Genomic DNA, 18631 nt, shown 5'->3' with positions numbered 1-18631 from the left:
TAAAGTTGGAGGGTCTTCAAAGATTGTAAAATCATCTAGAGGATTCACCCCCTATTTAATTCCAGGAACCTACAAGTTAAAGCAGTATACATAGTGGTGCATTGATATGTGATAACCTGGTAAATGGAATTTGACCAAAATATAAACCTGCCGCTGCTCATGACTTTCCCTTTATTTTCATTTCCTGTTCACATAGATGTGCAGTAGCGTTTTGTTTGGAGATACTTGTGCGCATGCGCGAGGTGTGAACTTCCTCGCGTCTAACGTTGCCGTGGAGTGGGCTGCTCTCTGAAGTTAGTTTACCATTGGACGGTTGGGGGGGAGTTAGGTTGACCAACACTATTTTCAGATGTGCGAACCCTTTGTTTTATTCATAAAAATAAAAAATAAAGGTGATTTTACTGTCTTTTCTCAAAAAATACACAAATAAAACAAAGGTCTCACAAACCTGACTCTGTGTTTTAATCTGAATTAAAATGCTCTGGATTCATCTGAGTCTAATTAAAAAAAACTGTTTGCACAAATGACATAAAATACTCTGATAAATAATATAATATAATCTGGGTCTGTGTTTTAAAGGGTTTATATAGTCCAGGCTAGACTCTGTGAAAGATGTGGAATTAGTTTTTGTGTGTTTCTCACAAATTAAATAAAAGTTTCACTCATCAGAGACATTATTATAAAAACAGAATCATCATGTATAAAAATAAAGGTCTTACAGATCAGAAGATTTAAAGATCCTTAAGCCAAATTTGTTTTACTATTATTATAATGTAATAATTTATAACAAAAGTGTTTATTGGTTAATCTAGTCCAGGTTTGACAAAGCTAACATTTGGTTTTTGATCTGTTGTTGTGGTCTGGATCGCAAAAACAGTGTCATCATGTATAAAATAAAAGATCTCAAAGATCTGAAGCTGTGTTTTAAAAAGTACGTATGGTTATTATTTTGTAATAGTTTATAAGTTAGTGTTTATTAGTAAATCTAGTCCAGGTTAACCAGTATAACTTGTTATAGGCATGTTTTTGTGTTATAATGGTGAAAATACAATGTCACTGTTGTTATTTCATGAATACAAGTATTTGTGTCTCATCTGTTGTGGTCTGATGGTGAAAATACTGTCAATGCCACTGGTTATAAATGAAATAAAGGTTCCACAGGAGGTGAAAGTGGTTTTTCATTCGAACCCTCTCACAAAAATATAAAATCCTCAGACTCTCGACCATCGATCGCATAAAAGGGAGTCGACATGTGAACGTGCCTCCACCGTCGAAGCACAAACTAACTTCAGCCTCTCGTCGGTGCAGCAGAGATCCACTGAACCACCGAGCCACCGATCCACGGAGCCAGGAGCCCAGCTGAGATGTCGGAAAGCGGGAGCCAGGAAGCCGACGGGGCCCCGGACGGCAGCGGGACCACCCGGCCCCCTCGACCCCCCGTGGGCAACCGAGTGACCGTGGTGCTCGGGGCGCAGTGGGGCGACGAGGGCAAAGGGAAAGTTGTGGATCTTCTGGCACAGGACGCGGACATGGTGTGCAGATGTCAGGTTGGTGTTAGCTCCTCCGTGCCGCCGTCACTTGTCAGCTAGTTACCGGGAAAAAAAAACCTCCCCTCCCCGCTGCAGCCTGGAGCACCGCAGCCTCGGAGCACCGGAGCACCGCGGCGCCAGGTCGGGCTGTCAGACCCGGGCAGCAGCTAGCGGGGAGCCGGTTAGCTGAGCTGATGCACCCCGGGGGTCTGCGTGCTGCTCCCGGGGTGTTCTTGCTAATGTCACCTTGAATTCCCTGCTAGCTGCTTTCTGGAGCCTCGCACCTCCATCGCTGCGGGGAATCGTCTCCTGTCGTGTGCACATGACGAGGAGGAGGAGGAGGAGGAGGAGGAGAGCGGCTTCTCCTGCCTGAAGTGACCGAGAGCATCACCTCGCAGGGCGGCTTCAGTCCGGCAACTGCCCCCCCCCGCGGAGCTCCAGGAAGCCGCGCTAGCAAACAGGGACTCGAACCTCAAACAGCCTGGATTCATTCTGTCAGAACAGCTCAGTACATGATGAGCTTCATCAATTAGAGTTGATTATCTCCTCCAGGATCTGGGATGACAGCTTCCTGACTCCGTATCAGCTCCATTACACTGATCTGGCAACAATTATACACAGGTTTATAAACAGGAACTAATGGGTTTGTTAATGAGTAATACATTATTTAATACAGCTTTTTAAGAACAGACACAAGTGGACCTGCAATGATTAGTGGATTAGTCAGTCCACAATTATTAATTAATCCTTTAATTATCCCACACGTTTCTTCTGGAGAAAAGAGGGAAAAGATGAATAAAATCAGTAATTAACTGATGAAAGCTTTTTAAAAGGTTTTCTAAAATCCTCCTCTGGCGAGTCAGTAGTAGTCACAAGCATTTTGGATGAATAACACAAACAGGACAGGAAACCTATTGCTGGTTTGTTGTTTTATGGCCTTGAGGAAAATACATATTTTCTCCTGACCTTATTCTATATTTGAATGATGAGCAGGGATTTCCAGAACCCGGCAACCCAAACATTACTCATATTAACGACTTAAAGATCGACAAAGCAGCAGAAATGCCCGTTGGGTGTTTAAATCTCTTATGTCACTGTGACCTGTTGAAATCCAGTGTTTTGGAAATAATAACACGGCTGTGAGTTAATAAGCACTTGGGTTTTAATCAGCCCCGAAGGTTTCATACTCAGATGTTTTTATTTTGCTTAAAAACTGTTTCGTCCTGATCCTGCAGGCTGCCCTTGCACATACCCCCCCACACTGTAGATGTGTGTTCACCACACACAATGTCCTGTCTGCCAGTTCATGCACTGGAACCGGCTGGGTGGGGACGTGGTGCAAAACAAGATAAGTGAGAACATGCGATGATTACCAACCAATGACGCTCGTTGCCCAAAACAAGTGGAACACCTGGTTTAAAGGCTTGTGCACAGTGACACTTCGTCTTAAAGGGATCACAAACGTCTTCAGAAGTTGCTGCGACACACAAAGCGTCTGATGAAATGCTCTCGAGCCTCAAAGCACATCCACTCCAAAGGGAGGGGTTTAAAAGTTAATACGGTCAAATTGACTGGATCGTAACCTTATGTCTTGGCATCGCTTTCTGTCTGGGCACCGCTCAGCTGAGTTCAGTTTGGCTGACAGCTACATGCAGTTCATCCTGTTCTTGCTGCTGTGGAGTCTGTACATGTTCTGTGGGGAAATACTCTTCTGACAGTGGAATCAAACTCATCTGCGCTGCGGAAATAAGCTGTGAGCAAAACCTGCTTGCTGGGTTATTTCTCCCTCCAGCAGTTGCAGTGCAGCATTATCATTCATCTGCAGTCAAGTTGTTTTGCCACCTATTGAATCTAAGCCTATTGCCCTCTCTCTTCTTTTGCTCTATTTTGGTCTCCACCAACTCCTGAAGGAAGTTTCAGCCTCTTTCGCTGCTAAATGCTGGTGCACTGGTCTCTAAATATCTGCATCTTTATTTGGTGCATGCTGCGTTCAGGAACAACATGTTACCAAAACAGTTAAGTTGGGTTTAAACAATTATTGTTGTGATACATTTTCTGCCTTGCCTCTTGCGGAGACACACAATATAAAATCGGTGACGAATTTAAACAAGACATCAATGAATAAAGGAACCAGGTTCAACTTACTGATGTTGAGTATGTTTTTCTCAGTTTTAAAACAAAACCTTCTGCCGTAATTTGAAGTGAATGGAAGGTCAACACGTGAGAGATAGAGCAGCTGTTTCTATGAGCCTCCCCCGCTCTTAGAGAGATGTGAGTGCTATGGAGAAGATCCTCAAACTGTAGTGACAACACCAAGTTTATAAGTTATTAAGTCTTTGAAGTTTGGGATCCGATGTTTAACGATGAACTTTCATATTTAGCATTCGCAGGAACGGGAGCTGCCACTGTTGCGGATCAACCTAAACAGTGACTCATTCTCCAAACGTTGATGTGTTTACAGTGTGACATCGTCAACATGTCGTTCCTGGTTTAATCCTAATATTTATACAATGAGCTCAAACTTACAAAGCTGAGAGGAGCTGCAGATTCAGGGAGAATTCTCTGTAGGTTTGTTACTATGGTGACCACTGTCACATTGTTATGGTGAATTATCAGATAAATTTACGTCAAAGTTTGAGCTTTCTTTCGGAAACGGGCTCCATCATAGTCTAGTCAGTTTGTTGAGTTACTTTGGAGTTGTGTGATAAATCCGATTGATTTGAAAAGTTTTTTTGTTTGCATTATTCAGAGTCGCATCATTTTCAGCCCCCCCCCCTCCCGTGTTTACTGACCTTAACTGAGTGACCCCAATAGTTTCACTTCTACTTCTATTCATTTAAAGATATATATGATTGTTGTTTTGTGCCATCCAGTAGAAAAATGTTGATTATTGATCAATCATTTTGAATCCCGGCCTCTCATCTATAAGGACCTGATGCATTTTATCACACGCGACTCTAAATGAAATATATTTGGTTGAAATTAGACAAAACAAACAGTTTAAATTCATCACTTTGACTTTTCTTGGAACAAAATGATTTATAGACGAGATAATCCGCAGATTTATCAATTAAGAAAATCATTATTTCTGTCCTCCTTTACACCACCTTCATTAGCATCGTTCATAATACACCCATTCTTTCTTCTTATCCTTTCCCAGTGTGTATTAACTCAGTATAGTCAGATGCCCGATAGTTGTGTCAGTCGATAACAAGTTGGCATAACAGACATTCTCCTGAGCTTCTTTATTTCCTCATGTAAAAATATCCACAACGTCTCCTCCATACGTTACAGTATGTTAGTGTGTGTCAGTGTGTGTGTGTGTGTGTGTGTGTGTGTGTGTGTGTGTGTGTGTGTGTGTGTTAGTTGGGGGGCGTGTTGATGTGGGAGTGTGGGTTGAAGTGCTGCAGCTGATAGCATTGATCTTTTTATAAAATAGGCTTTGCCAGCATTCTTGCTCGGTGTTACTTACGGCTCGGATGTCTACTTTCCTAGAAGTTCGAGTTGGGGTTACAGTGTGTAGCTTCAAAACGTCTCAGGACACTAGTGGAAGGATCATATAGAAAAGAAATATGATGCTTCACCACGAATAAAAAAACTAATGTTTTTCCACAGATCGGAGAAAGTGCATGTTTCTATCTTCAGGAGTTTCTTCTTGTGACGAGTGAATAGATATTTTAGAGCTGAATCAGTCAGTTGACAAAAACCTAGTACTACTGCGATAAGCAAAAATGCTGCTTTTCTTGTTCTTTTTCAAGTTTTGAAGTCTTGTTCGGACAAAGTAAGCCTTAATGTGTTGTCTTGGGTTATTATGGATTCTTCTATAACATCCTGTGACATTTTAGAGGCAGAATAATGAATTAATCAATCTAGAAAATAAGCGACAGCTGGAGAAATCCAATAATCTGCCAGGAGCCACAGAAAGGTTGATGAACTTTGATAACACGGAATGATTTTCTTGCCACAGTCATTTTTTCTGAGGTATTACTCAACTACAGAGCTGAATGAACGAGAGGGGAAGGAGAGTTCTAAAACATTGATTTCATTACGGAGATAAGCACTTTTATAAAGTTAAACTTCAGACTTGCTTTTAAATGTGTTTTGGGGAAAATCGCACTTTAACAAAACAACAAAATGACACCATATTAAAATGAAAAACATCAAAACATTTCTGTGACTCAGATTTTCCTCCATATCCTTAAATTTGTATCCATAATGGTTTTAAATAGTGTCAAATTTAACTTGCTGTAACTTGCAGCGTATCTGGATTAAAAGCTTTGAAACAAGCACATCAAGTTATTTTCTGCCTGTAGGTGTACATTTCTAAGAAGCCCTGTTGTGTTTACATGACGAGTTAAGCCAGTATTTTGTGTTTGTTCGCCAGGAGACACTTAACTTGCAATGTGTTGTGTCATAACAATAATACACGGTTTTGTGGATGCACTGGACTTGGGTTACTATGGAGATGTTTGCTGAAACCAAGGCTTGGTTATTGCAGTGTTTGTCTGTTCACTGGACATTAAGGTAAATAGAGTTAATATGCATGAAGATATTTGGATTCTGAAATGTACAAAATGTAGCTTTGTTCTAATGTGAAGCAGCGTAGGATCATGGGAGTTGTCTTCGCCTCCATTTCTTGACCCATGATCCTCTTGGGTCGCCTTGCTACCCTGTGGATCTACGCTTAACTTGGTGAGATTTGGTGACACAATACGCAGCGAATGTCAATGAATAATCGTGATCCATTACAAGGGAACAATACAAGTTGTGGGAAGACAAACAGCCGACTGGCTTCGATTTCTTGTTTAAACAATATTCAAAGTGGTTGCCAAGGGGTCGAACTTGAGACCTTGAGGCTATTCAGGAGGCGGTTTCTGTTTTCACCAGGTGACCCTGCTGCTCGGAGACACAGTGTCACACGCAACACACGCGTTTGATACAGGATAAAGAATTCAATCTGGCCGTTCATCAATGAGCACAAAGGTGTTTACGAGAGTGCCCCTTATGTTTGAAAAGTGGTTACCAGCCAACATTTGGGATTTTAACGGTTGCTGTGCCACTCAGGGGCTGAAGAAACAAGCTGTAAACACATCTGACAGTTGCTAAATGCTCCAGTAGTTCACCATCTAGTTGCTAACTACTGGTTTTAAGAGATTTCTAGCTAATAACCCCTGGTTGCTGCAGCTGAAAACATTTGAAAGCCATGAAACCAAAGCGTTGCACTGAAAAGTCGGAATTAAAACTTTATTTTCTGGGGACCAACTTTCATATCTGCTCTTTGATTCCAAAGCTGGGGATCGTCAGACGCGTGTTGATCCCTGCTCAGATCGGGTCTTGATCCATCAAAGCCAACAGGAAACTCTCACTTTATTCTGAAAGAGGTGTGATAAAAACTTCCATCTGTCTGTCATGCAGAATTCATATCAGACCCTTAAGTGAAACAAACCACAGGCCAAGCGCTTGAGTACCAGAAGTTGAGCTGCTCGTGATAAGAAGCCGATCATGGGACCGACTGAGAAGTGGAGCTAGGTTCTGTGGGGGATGGGTTGGATCGTAAATGTATCTAAAAAGGAGAGGCATCTAGCCCCCGCCGGCTGCTCCCCCCTCTCCACCTTCAGGGTACTGCCGTGGCCAGGAATAACTCCATGTGGTCGAGGCACATGCTCAGCTTCATTTATATCCTCAGGCTGAGGAACACATCCTGGTCACAGGACGGACGAAGTTGAATCGGCACCTCAGGTAGTGAGATGTGACGCAAGCTGCAGAGGCATGAATGGACCTGCAGCTGGGTTATCGCCATGGGAAAAACAAAAAAACAAGCAGCATCCACATTACAGCAGCCGCCAACACAGTGCCAGTGTCCCTGCCTGTTCGAACACTCAGCTCCCATTGAGCAGTGGACATGATCAGGACCTCTCAGACAACAAAGAGCGTTTTAACAAGTGTTAAAATAATTAACTTACCAACTCTACCTTTAACAAGCATGACTATATGATTCTGAAAACAATGGAATGCATTGATGTACTGGATGATTTGGACTGCAACTGACTGTCATAGTCCAAAGTTCACATGTTGCTCAACCTGTCGTCTTTAGATTTCTTATTTTGATCAACGCTCTAAACATGGACAGAATTGATATTGTTCTTCTCCAGTTAATGATCTCACACAGGGCTAAACTCTACGAGTCACAGTCACCCATACACACACACACACATTCTTACAGTGCTTCTATATATAAAACCTCTTCTGCATCCTCCCATTCACTCAAGGCGCAGCCGTTCGGGACCATTTGGGTTTTTAGTGTCTGGACATTTGCAGACTGGAGGAGCCGGGGATCAAAACACTGACCTTTCACTTCCTGAGCCACAAATATATCCAGTTTCCTATTATTATTATTATATATACACGTATGACAAAGAAAAACATCAACTCCAATAAAACTTTATCTATAATTGTTGCTATCTCAAGAAACATAACAAAAGTTCAGTACTGACAATGCTTATGCATTGTGGAAGCAGGGTGAGAAAGTATAACACATAATTAATCAACCTCTATTTGTAAAATGTTTTGTTGTTTATCAAGTGTTTCAGGCCCTCGCACGATTTCTTCATATCTTGTGTTGAGCGCTGGCGGCTTAGAGGCTAAAGTTTACTGGCAATGAAGAAATACAGTCAGTCCTAGATTATTTAGATTATTCTTTATGTGGTGGAAGGAGCAGCAGTCCTTGACAAGACATGTCCTTGGTTAGAAGATGAGTCACCCTCATGTTCAATCCACAGCACCGACTCCCTTTAACTTGTCCTCTGCTGACACACGTGTCCGTTGGTTTACACTGGAGCGATGCCTTGAGATGTGATCTCTCAGTGAGCCGGCCTCTCCAAGCAGCAGCACACGGTCTCAGACACAGAGCACTGACAGAGTGGGTCGGCCTTTTGTGTATTTACTTGTTGCTGCTCGCCAAACTATTCGTCCTGCCTCCCAGCGCCATCGAGCATAAGTTGCAGCGCCTCCATTGATCTCATTCCTCTCTGTGTTTGTGCTTGTCCCCGCTCACCGCTCTCTCTTGTCTCTCCTTCGCAGGGAGGCAACAACGCAGGGCACACCGTGGTGGTCGACTCGGTGGAGTACGACTTTCACCTCCTCCCCAGCGGCATCATCAACCCCAAGGTCACAGCCTTCATTGGTGTGTAACGTGCACCGATGCAAGCACGCAGAAACACTAAAACTCAGTCTGACACACACACACACACACTCACACACACACCGTTCCAAGGCCATCTTTCCTTCCTCTTGTCGATGCTCGTCATCACTCTTACAGCCTCCATTTTGACGACTGCTCCAGTGAGTGTGATTGTCTTGACTCGAAGCCAGACTGCAGGCTTCGCCACAGCCACTCATCTGCAGTAACTTCATTAGCTAATGGCGTCTTGCTCTTACTTTCTGTCTCCTGAGCTTCCACATATCAACATGTATAGATACTGTACGTGATCTGTCGATATTTAATCACATTTCAGCTTTTTTCCTCTTGATTTACGACACATCGATGTTCCTCTGCAGGCACAGTGTGTGAAATATGAATTGCACTTTAGTCGGTGGTGTTTCACCACATGGATTTTGTCCCTCAATTTATTAGTAATTTTCTTATTTTAATGTGTAAAAATAATACAAACAGGACAGAAGTTTTGTTTAAATATAAAAATGCAACTAAATATAGTTTCTTGTTCGCTCACGTTAACAAACTGAATTATCATTAACTTGTTTGTTCTCTCAGAATTTTTCTTATGGTCCTTATTACAATTAGCAAGTAATAATTGTTTGCGCTGGAAGGTAGGCACTCAGCTTTAACTGGAAATGTTAAATTCAGTATCTATTCCTTGAATTTCCGTCTGGTGGGTCTGGTTTTGACAGAGGCTAATGACCCCCTGAGGACTGTTTCACAATCCCTTGGCTTTTCCTCTCGCTCCATCATCAGATTCAAATCAATGTCTGTCCAATACTTTGGTTGATAACCAGACTGAGATGGTGAATATGGTAAACACATAACCAAAGAGTCAAAGAATAAGTTCTGGTTATGGCAACTGAGGATAAGATCAACACACATTAAACTCCAGTGATTTTAACATTTCAACCACACTAACATCTTTATGTCAGGTGTCAGATACAGCCTTGTGTACCCGGTGTTGATCCATGATAGCATTTAGCTCAAAGTACTGCTGGGCCTAAGAATCCACTCAGTTCAGTGCTCCGTATTCATACTCAGTTTTATTTTAAATCAATCAGTGTTTTGCTAATGTAGATGAGAAAATCAACAGAGTCCTATACAGGTATTACAGTTTTCTGTCGCTATGATGGATTTCGTGCAGTTGGATTCCAGAGAGGGGTCATCCTGCAGAGCACCACTTTACATGTCCTGTTCCTTCACATTCCTGCTGGGCTCCTCTGTTGGGTCCTGTCTCGATTGGACCTGAGCGAGCAGAGCCTGCAGCAGACACGACCCAGCGGAGGAGCCCAGCGGACAGAGCATTCTGCAGAGAGGCCCCTGACAGTCACATAGCCTGAGGGTGTGGAGCTACACAATGTCTGTTCTTCTCTTAGCTGCCTTTGCCTTTTTCACAGAGAGACTTATGGGGATCGACCGGCAGAGCTGGCTCCAACTACTCAAGTCCAGCTGGCTCATAATTCTAATAAAATATGGCAGGCTGCTGTAGAGAGGGATGTTTGGAGCGCCTGCTGCCACTGCCACAACCTGGCAGCTCCAGTGTGTGTGTGTGTGAGTGTAGGTGCATGCAAGTTCAGCTGAGAGGCCATGTCCTACTGAAGGAGAGTCAGCGTTCGACAAATAATAATAACTGATGACAAAACGTATTAACTGTTCTTCCAGAGACACAGGACGTCCTCATCTGAGCACAAACATAGGGTGGTGATTAGATAGTGACTCAGGGCTATAGAGCATTTTAGACCTTGGCTAAAGACAACATGCTGATTACATGCGTCTGCCATGACACGCCATTAAGCCAAGTAATGAAATATACACTCTTCATATGGAGATGCATGTGCTTCAAATATTTATCTATAAAATAAATATTCCTGATAATACTTGTAAACTTACTTTCACTGAAGTAAAGACTCTTCTTTACAGCTGATCACAACTCATGGATGTATTTATATCAACCTTAAGGAGAGGGTATAAGTCAATGCCTGTTATTTTGGGGATAACACACTGAAAAAGTTCAAATCGTGTTAAATTGAATCACATGTAACGGGTGCATCAGTACACAACCATCAAACTCTGTTTTGTTCCGTTTCATTTGTTTTTTTTAGGAAACGGTGTCGTGATCCACCTTCCAGGCCTGTTTGAGGAGGCAGAGAAGAACGCACGCAAAGGGAAAAGTGAGTAAACAGTGGTTTAAACACACAGTTACACACATCTACACACATAACAACAGGAACAACAAGCCGGCGCTGTGTGTTTGTGTGTGTAGGTCTCAAAGGCTGGGAGAAAAGGCTGATCATCTCAGACAGAGCACACATTGGTAAGTCCCCCTCCCCGGTCCGTTTTTTAAAAAACTTGGTGTGAATGTTTGAATGTGTGCATGCAAACAAAGTGTGTGTGTGGGTGTGAGCCCTGCTTTTTCTTGAGGTGTGTGAGAGTGTGTGTCCCCTCTCTCCCTCCTCCGCAGTGTTTGACTTCCACCAAGCAGTTGATGGTGTTCAGGAACAGCAGAGGCAAGAGCAAGCAGGCAAGAAGTAAGAAACCAGTTGCTTTGAAAATGGGCGCCACGCACACGTCGTTTTAGTGGAGTGTAATTCATCTACATACATATTGTGTATACTGTCCTCTCTGGGTCAATGATAACATATTTACATTCACATAACATACAGTGTAAATTTGTCTTACGGATAATCTTAAATTAATGATGGAAAATAAATCCACGTCATCCATTCATCTGGAGCAGGTGGAGCTTATGAACCAACAGATAGACGAGCACTGCTTTGTCTCCAAGAGAGTGGATAAACCAGTGTGTTCCCTTGTCGGGGTCACATTGTGACACACACTACACAAAGACATCTCATTTATCTAATCCAGCTCAGAGTCGGCTGTATGTTTCAATCTATACAATTTTAAAACTATTTAGTTTGAATACGTTGTTAGTCCAGGCAGTAGTTCATTTGCAGAAGGTTTAGCTGAGTCTGAGAAGTGTCTAGAATATTAAACGCAACGAAACCCGACTCTAGTGTGTGTTTGTGTGTGTGTGTGTGTTAGAGAAAGAGAGAGAATGCATTTTCACTAGTGTGTCATTATAATTGTTATCTTATTGCTGGAGAGGCTGGTGAACCTGCTGTTGGAACTCAGAGCACAGAACAGTCAGGATTTATATCCATCAAAGATATAAGAGAATTGTACCAGTTTTGTAAACCTGCACATTAAAGTTCTGTCAACAGCTCTCGGGATTAATTAAAGTGCAAACTTTGGTGTTTTGTGTATTTAGTCAAAACTGTGTTGACTCTTCATTCACACCCTGAACTGCTGATCAGTGCTGCTGCTGCTAATGATGAAACCAAATAAACCCCAGAGGATCTTTGGCCGTTTTCCATTCTGTAGTTTGCGTGTGGTGTGTGTAGATTCTGCTGTGCCAAGACTTTTCCTTTTTGTAGGTCAAGTTATAAAAGGGACACGTTGAGTGTGTCATATATAAAATGGTTAACTGCTTTAACGGGTCATATACATCTATCTTTTACTCTGTCGTGCATAAAGGGAGCAAACGAGCAGGAAAAAGTCTAATTCAAAGTAATAAATCAGTGTGAAGATTTTTAATTTCTGCTTGATTTACCCGTCTATGATTTTGGTGATGTTAAAAAGTCTGATATAGAACTTGCATGTTTTATCATAAAGTCATATTTAAACTACTGCTCATTTTTAGTGTTTTACAGTAATTTTGTGAAGGAAAAAAAGAAGAAGCATGTTGTAGTTTGAGATCACTCACCAGCACTACTTCTATTTTTATTCTCTCCCCTTCCTCCTCTCTTTGCCCCGCCCAGTCTCGGGACCACTAAGAAGGGGATTGGTCCGGTCTACTCGGCCAAGGCTGCTCGCAGTGGTCTCAGGATATGTGACCTGCTGGCTGACTTCACTCAGTTCTCTGAAAGGTCTGTGCCAATCCACAGGATCTCTGGGTCTAAGTGAATTAAAGTGTGTGTGGGAAAGTGCTCCAAAGACCTCTGGGCAATGTGTTAAGATTAGTTATTAACTTATTAAATCTGATGTAATTGATTATCCTATGACTTAGCATGTCCCTTTTCCCTCGATGAAACATTTGCTTCATTTTGACGAGAACAACTCCACTTTGAAAAACAGCCCAACAATAAAGCAACGCAGCAATTGGTGAAGAAAAAGAGCTGCACAAACAGAACCTTTGTTATCTAAATAAATTGGCTAGTCTGTCCCAAATATCACTGTTACGCTACATGTACACTAATATGTTAGCTCGTTTTTGTGCCTCCTGTTTTTGAATCTCATTAAAACACAATGTATCTTATCTGCCCAGATAGTGGAGTTAATGACTGAGAAGAAGTTATTAAACTAATCGATGATTTGTGTTCCAGGTATAAATTATTGGCCCGGCAGTACAAGTCGATGTACCCCACTCTGGAGATTGACATAGAGGGAGAGCTCCTCAGATTAAAGGTAATAGAAATACAACAGACGAATAATTCTGTAAACTTGAGGCTTTCCTTTGTGTAGTAACATGTGTGTGTGTTTTTTAGGATTATGTGGAGCAGATCAAGCCCATGGTGAGAGACGGAGTGCACTACATGTACGAGGCTCTGCATGGTCCTCCCAAGAAGATCCTGGTGGAAGGAGCCAACGCAGCGCTGCTGGACATCGACTTTGGTCAGTACATGTGTGCGCATTAATCACGGCTTACTCTTAACTTCCTTGGTTTCTAATATTTGTCAATGATCCTTGTGATGCTCAGACACCTTCCTTGTGCTAACCTGACAATAAATTTAATTTCTAATTACATTAGCACCGTTCAGTGCCTCTACACTGACCCAGTGATGTTGCCCAGAAAACATTAAAGCTTTGTGATGCTCTTTACAAAAGCCTGCTTGGAGCTCAGACTAGGAATACCGGTAAGTCTGCTAACTGCTACTCACGTGCTCATGGCATCCAGGCTTCACGTGCACGCTCACAAGTTACAACCACTCAACGCCACCTGTCTGTGCATGAGCACGAGGGCACCCTGTAGCAGCAGTCCGTCAGAATGACAGAGTAAACATTAAATCCAGAAACGTTCACAAAAAGGTTGATGTTTGAAAACGTGACAATATTTCACCTCTCAGATAATGAAACCTCAAACTGAACTTGCTCATATTCTCTATGTTTTAATTTGTTACTTTAACAGAGCAGATTAAAGCAACAACTTTACAACTTTTTTAACCTTAAAATATCAACTTAAAAAATTATGTTTCTCTGACCTGGAGCAGGGAGAATGTTTCCTCTCTCACTCCCACTCCTCACCCTCAACGTACTTCTCTGTGTGACTTTAAGTTCAAAAGTAATTGTAGATCAGTTAAAAAGACTTGTTTATCTCCAATATTCAGCCAGGAAAGTTTAAAACTGAAGAATGCTTAACAGAGTTGGTGGATTTGTTACAGTGGAAGCTTTTCTGGTTCAGGAAGCCGGGGATCATGGGTAATATCCTCGTTTCAGTTGTGTTCGCTCACTGAAGAGATTGAGAGACTTGTTTTTAAAAAAAAGATGAATCACTTTTCCAGAGAGCGATGGATGTGTGAGAGTGGTTGTCCCCTCAGGCCTATCCTCAGGGACCGCTGTACAAAAGGTTACCTGAGTGTTATGACCTGTCAGATCATGGACAAGATTCTTTCTCTTGAAGGAGTCCCAGTCATCGAGAAGCCAGTTTGTCGAGTTGAGCTATTTCACCCGTTTGGTTGAAACATTTTGGAAATTTTCACAGATTGAATAGTTAAAGAATAAAAATAGTTCATGGATCTTGATGCAAAACTCCACCACACTGGAGATAATGATTCCATTGTCGGCATTGTTTTGTTGGCTCAGCTACAAGGCTTCATTGAATTTACGGAGACTGTTGGGCCTTGGTGAAGATGTTTGCTACTGAGAGACTTTCTCGATGTGTCAAGTTTTAGATTTTCAACCTGGGACTACACCCAAAGTGTATTTGTCCTAATGAGGTGTGGTCGCAAACTTATTTATACCATTCCTTTCATTGAACAGGTGTAGACTCAATGCTGTCCTGTCACTGAAAGAAGAAGTAGGTCAGAGATATCAATCCATGCAGCATCAAGCTCAACTTCACTGTAGGTGAAAAAAAGAAATAATTATATTTAAAGATGAAGGAGTTGAGAGGATAACGTGCTTCCTTCCTCTCGACCCGAGGTTTTCCCTCTGTGATGGAGCGTGAGAGAGCCATGAGGCAAAGATGCTGCATGAGGCAGGTGCCTCTATAAACAATGGGAAGTTAGTTATTGCGGTTTGGCTGCTGATTTGACTGCTCACCAACAAGGAAGATGGTTTTTATACAGAGTTAGAATAGCCTGCTGCTGGAGCACCAACCTGCTCTGCTCCTGCTCAAAACTGTTCAATTTATTGAGTAATCTACAGAGCCCAATATCCCATATATGCCTCAGGAGGTTTTACAGACCCTTAAATCAGATAAGGAGAAACTCCCTGAAAATACATTTGAATGGAGGAAAACATTTTTAGAAACCTCAGCAAAAGCAGCGTCGGAGGAATTTGAGGACGTCGATGTCAGAACTAAACAGATTTGTGTCACATAACCTCCTGTAGACCAAGGATTATATGATCGGTTCAATGATCTGAGATGTCAAATAAAAGAGCAGTAACACTGAGTAGAAACCAGATTTTAAGAAAGTTATGTAACCTGACGAGTGAAGAGGGTCCTGGTTCAGATGAGTCTGCTGCTCATCTGCACATAGTTTCCTGTTCGGTTTCTTCGGCACCAGTCTGTCTCCAAACACTGCAGCTTCCTCCCAGCTGCTGGGCTCAATGTCTGCCTGCTTCATGTCGTGCTTGTAGAAATCCATGAAGCACAGACGTGAGTGACCAGTAGTCCTGGAACCCGCTGACTCCCACATGCTTCCCGTCCAAGTAATTTCAGGTGGTCACTTACTTAGTACCACAGTCGTCTTAATGTTCCGGGGAGTCCACAGATCAAAGCTTTGAAAACCTGTGATCTGGACAAACCCTTTCCACATCTTTTTCAGCCAACATCTCATCAATCTCATTAGTCTTCTTCTTCTTGTGTCTCTGCAGGGACATACCCATTCGTGACATCGTCCAACTGCACGGTGGGCGGGGTGTGCACCGGTCTCGGCATGCCACCTCAGAATGTCGGGGAGGTTTATGGTGTGGTCAAGGCGTACACCACAAGAGTGGGCATCGGAGCGTTCCCCTCAGAGCAGTGCAACGTGAGGACACACACACACACACACACACACACACAAACACACACACACACACACACACACACACACACACACACACACACACAGACTTCCACCTCCCATCAGGATACAAACATGAGGGATCACTAAGTCTACACAATGTCAAGGATCGGGTCAAATGGTTATGATTATTTCTTACAATCCGAGAATATCTTCACATATTTAGTCTAGAATCTGTTTGATGCAGAAAAGTTTACAGTCCTCACATGTTATCAACTAATTGTTGGAAAAGAGAACTTGTTTTTTCTCCACTCTGCATAACATCAACACAATCATGTGATTTTCACCTCGTCTTCCTTCTGCTCACTGGAGTAAGGTTTGTTTTCAGACAGCGCCCCCCAGAGGAGGCTCAGCTTCAGTAAACTTCATTTGTCAAGATCCACATATATCTGCCTGTGACACCTGCTCACACTGAAGCCTGAGCAGAGAGGCTGGTGTCTCATGACTGAATCACTAAAGTCGTGACACTGACACTGTTGGCTCTCGTTCGCAGGAGGTCGGCGAGCTGCTTCAGACCCGAGGCAAGGAGGTGGGCGTGACCACGGGCCGGAAGAGACGCTGTGGTTGGCTGGATGTGGTGCTCGTCAAATATGCACACATGATTAATGGCTTCACAGCGTGAGTATGAAGCGGTTATGTTGTGTGAATGGAGCTTTGTTATGTTTTGTTAAATCGTCAATAATTAGGAACTTTATTTACAAATATATCCTTTAAAATAAAGTGCTAAACAAAAGAAAAACTAGATTAAATGAGATTCGCACTACAACTACTGTAAATGAACATTAAATTTTATCTTTAATTTAAAAAGAAACAGTAGAATTGTAAAAAATATATATATTTATGGACAAACAATTTGCTTTCTTACTTTGTTTAAGGTAGACCAGTCCAGTTCAATGATTTACTGTGTTTGTAGGTTTTCTTATTGTTTCTCCGTCCCTCTTCTCTTTCAGTTTAGCGCTCACCAAGCTGGACATCCTCGATGTGTTCTCTGAGATCCAAGTGGGCGTCGCCTACAACGTCGACAACGAACCAATACCTCACTTTCCAGGTGAGTTTCCTGGAGTGGCACTAAAAGCACCTTCTTGTCTAAGAGATAAAAATCGAGGTTTCCTCTGCTCTGCATTTTTGTTTTGCTGAAGATTGAAAATGTTCCCTTTCCACCCACACACTCACTGTAATGGCGTTGAGATGCAGTAGTTTTCATTCATCATTCACCTTCTCAGTGGATCTGGTCATTAAGTTTGGAAATTAAGTCTCGACCGATGTTGGCAGATGCATCTCTAACTTCAGTGGGGTTTCTTTTAACCTCTCTTTCACCCACATCTAACTTCCTCTGGTCTGTATGATGACCTATTGATAACCTAACCCTCTCTTTGCCAGCCAATCAGGAGGTACTGCAGCGCGTGGACGTCCAGTATGTGACGCTGCCCGGCTGGAACAGCGACACCTCGGCCACCAGAAACTTCGAGGAGCTGCCTGACAACGCCAAGAAATATGTCCACTTCATTGAGGATCATGTGGGAGTGCCTGGTACGGAAGTTTGATTGATAAATGTTTGAGACTCTATAGTTCCTTGATCAAGAAATAAGGTTTTTAACACTTTCCTCTGCGTCTCTGTTTCCTTCAGTCAAATGGATCGGAGTGGGCAAGTCTCGGGAGTCCATCATCCAGCTGTTCTAAACGGAGGGAGGGTCGGACGCACAGCAGCGAATCAACTTATTTCCCTCACCCCCCCACACACAGCCTATCTACCTGTCTCAGCTCTGCGACAGAGAAACGACCACCACGTCTGTTCTTAACTTGTTACGCCTGCGTGTCATCGGACTGTCTCACGGATCGAACCGGACCTCTCTGGATCGGACTCCCCTCCCGGTTGAAGTGGTTCCCACCGTCTCCATCTGCGTTTTTAACCGCCGTAAACTTAAAGGACATCAGTTCCGCTGTCCAGTTCCTCTGTAATTTGTTGCTATTTATGTCACAGCCATTTGTTTTCAGACATTCACACTCAGCAACACCAGCTGCCCTCAGGTCTGAGAGAGGAGACGTGAGGGACACACACAGACAGGGGTCACTGACCACAGCGACTGTCCACACACGTACGTTTTTTCCGGTCAAACTTTGTCCAAGTGTATTTTTTTGTTGATCTATGCTGTGGTTTAAATGCGCTGCTCCATATCCGGTGCGAATCAGTAAATAACCGTGTCAATGGGTTTTAACTTCTGAACTCTTCAGATGCTTTGGACTTTATCGCTTCATGTTTGACTTTGCCAGGTGTACGACACATCCTGACTTGATAAAGGGATCCTTTAATATTTTACATGTGTGTGTTGGTGTTTGTTTTACACTTTGATTGCCTTTGCATTCAACCCCCCCCCCAAAAAATCTGCCTTTAAATTTCCTGTAGCTTGTCACTTATCACTTTATCGTATCTTACAACCGGAATTCATTAATTTGTACTTTTCAGTGCAATGTTATTTAAAAAAGAATGAGGAAGACAACTTTTAAACAGACAGAAGAAAAGTGATAATTTGGACTTCAGCGGTCGTTATAAAACCAGAAGGATGATGATCACATTGTTGATCACACATTGTTCT

The 18631-nt window shown here is 42.6% G+C and overlaps 1 protein-coding gene across 1 annotated transcript; it reads left to right on the top strand.

Annotated features, from left to right (window-relative positions):
- The first annotated feature begins 1321 nt into the window (after positions 1-1321).
- On the top strand, positions 1322-18354 carry adss2 (adenylosuccinate synthase 2). The gene is made up of 13 exons (XM_061087179.1): positions 1322-1547; positions 8610-8712; positions 10851-10919; positions 11012-11062; positions 11210-11276; positions 12570-12677; positions 13134-13215; positions 13296-13422; positions 15847-16001; positions 16531-16655; positions 16988-17085; positions 17418-17567; positions 17665-18354. The coding sequence occupies exons 1-13, from the start codon at positions 1365-1367 to the stop codon at positions 17715-17717; spliced, it is 1371 nt and encodes a 456-aa protein (XP_060943162.1). The 5' UTR covers positions 1322-1364; the 3' UTR covers positions 17718-18354.
- Positions 18355-18631: the final 277 nt, after the last annotated feature.

Source organism: Limanda limanda, chromosome 15 (assembly GCF_963576545.1).
Source record: "Limanda limanda chromosome 15, fLimLim1.1, whole genome shotgun sequence".
Taxonomy (NCBI): Eukaryota; Metazoa; Chordata; class Actinopteri; order Pleuronectiformes; family Pleuronectidae; genus Limanda; species Limanda limanda.
The sequence above is the reverse complement of the archived record's forward strand: the minus strand, read 5'-3'. Positions and strand labels throughout refer to the sequence as shown.

Excerpts from the sequence above, each read along its gene's own strand:
- adss2 (XM_061087179.1), top strand. The coding sequence starts at position 1,365 with ATGTCGGAAAGCGGGAGCCAGGAAGCCGACGGGGCCCCGGACGGCAGC. Across the intron at positions 1,548-8,609 it reads ACATGGTGTGCAGATGTCAG|GGAGGCAACAACGCAGGGCA; the intron begins GTTGGTGTTAGC and ends TCTCCTTCGCAG. Across the intron at positions 11,063-11,209 it reads CTCAGACAGAGCACACATTG|TGTTTGACTTCCACCAAGCA; the intron begins GTAAGTCCCCCT and ends CCTCCTCCGCAG.